Genomic DNA, 2,769 nt, shown 5'->3' on the forward strand with positions numbered 1-2,769 from the left:
CGCATGCGCGGACTGAGGCAGGGGCGGTGTCGGTTCATGCTGTCCTCTCCCACCGCTAGGCTGGCGGAAAAGCTGGGAAGGACTCCGGGAAGACCAAGACCAAAGCAGTGTCCCGTTCTCAGCGGGCTGGATTGCAGGTGGGAAGCACAGGATGAGTGAAAGCCAGGCTGGGCTTCCGTTTGCTCGTGGTTGTACCGTGTGAAGTCTGCACGATCTGCTCTTGCCCTCAGTGGTGTGAGGATCTCCAGCCAGACGTCGCATCTATCTGTCTCCACTCTTTTTGCATATCTATATTTATATGTGTCTGTAATTCTCGTGTAGCTGTTGCTGCTGCTTGTGCTTAAGGTGGTGAAGTTGCTGATGGGAGTGTGGCTTGTATGTTCTTAACTAGATCCCCAAGTTTTAAAATGCAGCCTGAGCTTCTGCAGCCCGCGATATGACTTTGTGCAGTGGCTTTTTGTCATCATCGTCTGATCGTACTTATGTTATTCTCCAGTTCCCTGTTGGCCGAATCCACAGGCACCTGAAGTCTAGGACTACCAGCCACGGGCGTGTAGGAGCCACAGCTGCTGTGTATAGTGCTGCAATCCTGGAGTACTTGACAGCTGAGGTAAAATTCTTGCAAGGGGTGCAAGCACATTGGTCAATTCCCAAATGGTACAGTGACCAGAACCTACTGTATTTTGCTAGTGCAGATTGAGTTGTGAACTCTTCCCTTGCTTTGAGGCACTTTTAAGTTCATGCTACATTAGAAGACCAGGAAACATGCATTTTGTGCAAATCTTGGCCTGTGACTGGTTGGAAAAATGCAAGTGACTTATAAAATGGGCTATTACAGTGTGTCCTGTCTACTGTGAAACACTGTTATTGGGGGAACTCAGTGCAGAGCTCCAAAGGAGGAACCCTTTCAGAAGAGGCATTGTTTGCTGTCTCGTTGTCCCTAACAGTGACACAGTATTGGGCATAGAGAATCAAACAGCTGAGTCTGCAGTTGGACTCATTTGGTTGTGTAACTATTTAAAAATGTTCTTCTCTCAGGTTCTTGAGCTGGCAGGAAATGCATCCAAAGACTTGAAGGTGAAGCGTATCACTCCCCGTCACTTGCAGCTTGCCATTAGAGGAGATGAAGAGTTAGATTCTCTGATTAAAGCAACAATTGCTGGTGGTGGTATGTAAATTGCTTCATAACTGTTTGTGGTGAGTTCATGTTTATGGCATGAACTCTCACAGACTAGGGTTGCTTGGGGCTGTCATTTTATGCAAGTATGGAGTTCAGGAAAATGAATGGTCTTAATTGTTGCTCTTTTGTAGGTGTAATACCACATATCCATAAGTCTCTCATTGGCAAGAAAGGACAACAGAAGACTGTCTAAAGGCTACCAGGATTCCTTGTTATCTCAGGACTCAAAGTACTTAATTGTCCAGTGTTGGTGATTCCAGTGGACTGTATCTGTGAAACACAATTTTGCCTTTTTGTAACTATGAGAAGCTAAAGCTCCCTTGAGCTTTCTAACAAACCAAATTTCTGCATTGAAGTCTTAACCGTATTTAAGTGTTACCATGGCTTCAGAGAAGCTATTGTATTTGTAGTGGGTTTTGGTTGAGCTGACTGTACCTAGATTGGCTTGAGTAAGTAATGGAAATGTTTGGTTTTGTACAGACTTTTCATCCACTAGAGTGGAAATAATAAATGTATGTCAAGACTGATTTTTCTCTTGTCCAGTAACTGAAAAATACTTGGTCTCCTCCGTGCAGCTCCTGCAGTCATTCCATGAGTGGGTAAGTCTGCCAACCCTACCTGCTGGGCTTGGGGCATCTGGAAGTACAGCCTGAGAACTCTGCACTTAGTAAATGCCATGAAGTGAAATGGCACAGGGGCTTTATTCTGTGAAGTTGCATTCTTGCTAACTGAACCCGCTGTGCAGTGTGACAGTTGCCTTTAGCAGGGCAGATACAAGGCTGGTGTGCTGTTCAAGGCCAATTTTACAGCCTTCACAGAGGGAAAGGGTCTGTCATGGAAGGACGAATAAGATAAGCTGAATGGATGAAAATCCTTCCCTTGATTTTCTTTGTTAGGGCCTGGCCACTCACAGTTTCAAGTTCTAAAAGACTAGAGGGGGATGTCTGTGAAAGTAGGGGCTGTACTGCAGCAGCCTCCACTGGGTCATAGTGTGTAAACTTTGAGGAGGAGCCTAAAATCTGCTTCCAGGATAGCAGTCAGATAGCTCTGTCTTGGGCTTTGCTCCGCTGGCAGCAGGCACCTGAATTGGTAAGCACTTGCTTTTAGTTAGTCTAACGTCCTGTGGTGCTGAAGGACCAAACAGCACAACTGAAGTTGAAGGATGGAGTGTTGATGTTCCTGCTTTAACTTGTGCCATGCAGCAGCATCCTCAGTAGCAGCAGGTTAAAGAGGGTTCTGGTCACATCCCCTTCAGCTTCCTGCAGGAGAGGAGGCAGCAAGCTCTGTGCCTCTCAAAGCTATATCCAGCAGTGAAGCACTTCAAATGAAGATTCTGCTGCGAGCAGGCGATTCTGTCTCCATAGGCTCTCCCAGGTACTCATCTCTGCTGCGGCACTATTTGAAGGCAGTGACCCAGATCGCTATGTTGGTTAGACCTGTATCAGCTGCGCTCCTGGCGCTGCGGCGCTTACCTGGAGCAGCGCCCGAGCGCGTTGCTCCGGGCGAAGCGGTCCCTGCCGGGCTGTGATCGGCGCCGCTAATTACAGCGCGCGGTGCTAACGAGCGCCCCGGGCGGGTCGGGCCCCGCG

General features: G+C 47.9%; 1 protein-coding gene across 1 annotated transcript; it reads left to right on the forward strand.

The window, feature by feature from the left end:
* Positions 1 to 59: 59 nt before the first annotated feature.
* Positions 60 to 1,703, forward strand: LOC103805550 (histone H2A.Z; the record flags this gene model as incomplete). Its single annotated transcript, XM_009078205.1, has 4 exons — positions 60 to 137; positions 497 to 610; positions 1,039 to 1,168; positions 1,312 to 1,703. Coding segments are annotated over 4 exons (384 nt in total), but the record flags the coding sequence as incomplete, so codon positions are not given.
* Between the last annotated feature and the right edge of the window lie 1,066 nt (positions 1,704 to 2,769).

The sequence above is a fragment of the Acanthisitta chloris genome, unplaced genomic scaffold, assembly GCF_000695815.1.
Source record: "Acanthisitta chloris isolate BGI_N310 unplaced genomic scaffold, ASM69581v1 Scaffold45337, whole genome shotgun sequence".
Taxonomy (NCBI): Eukaryota; Metazoa; Chordata; class Aves; order Passeriformes; family Acanthisittidae; genus Acanthisitta; species Acanthisitta chloris.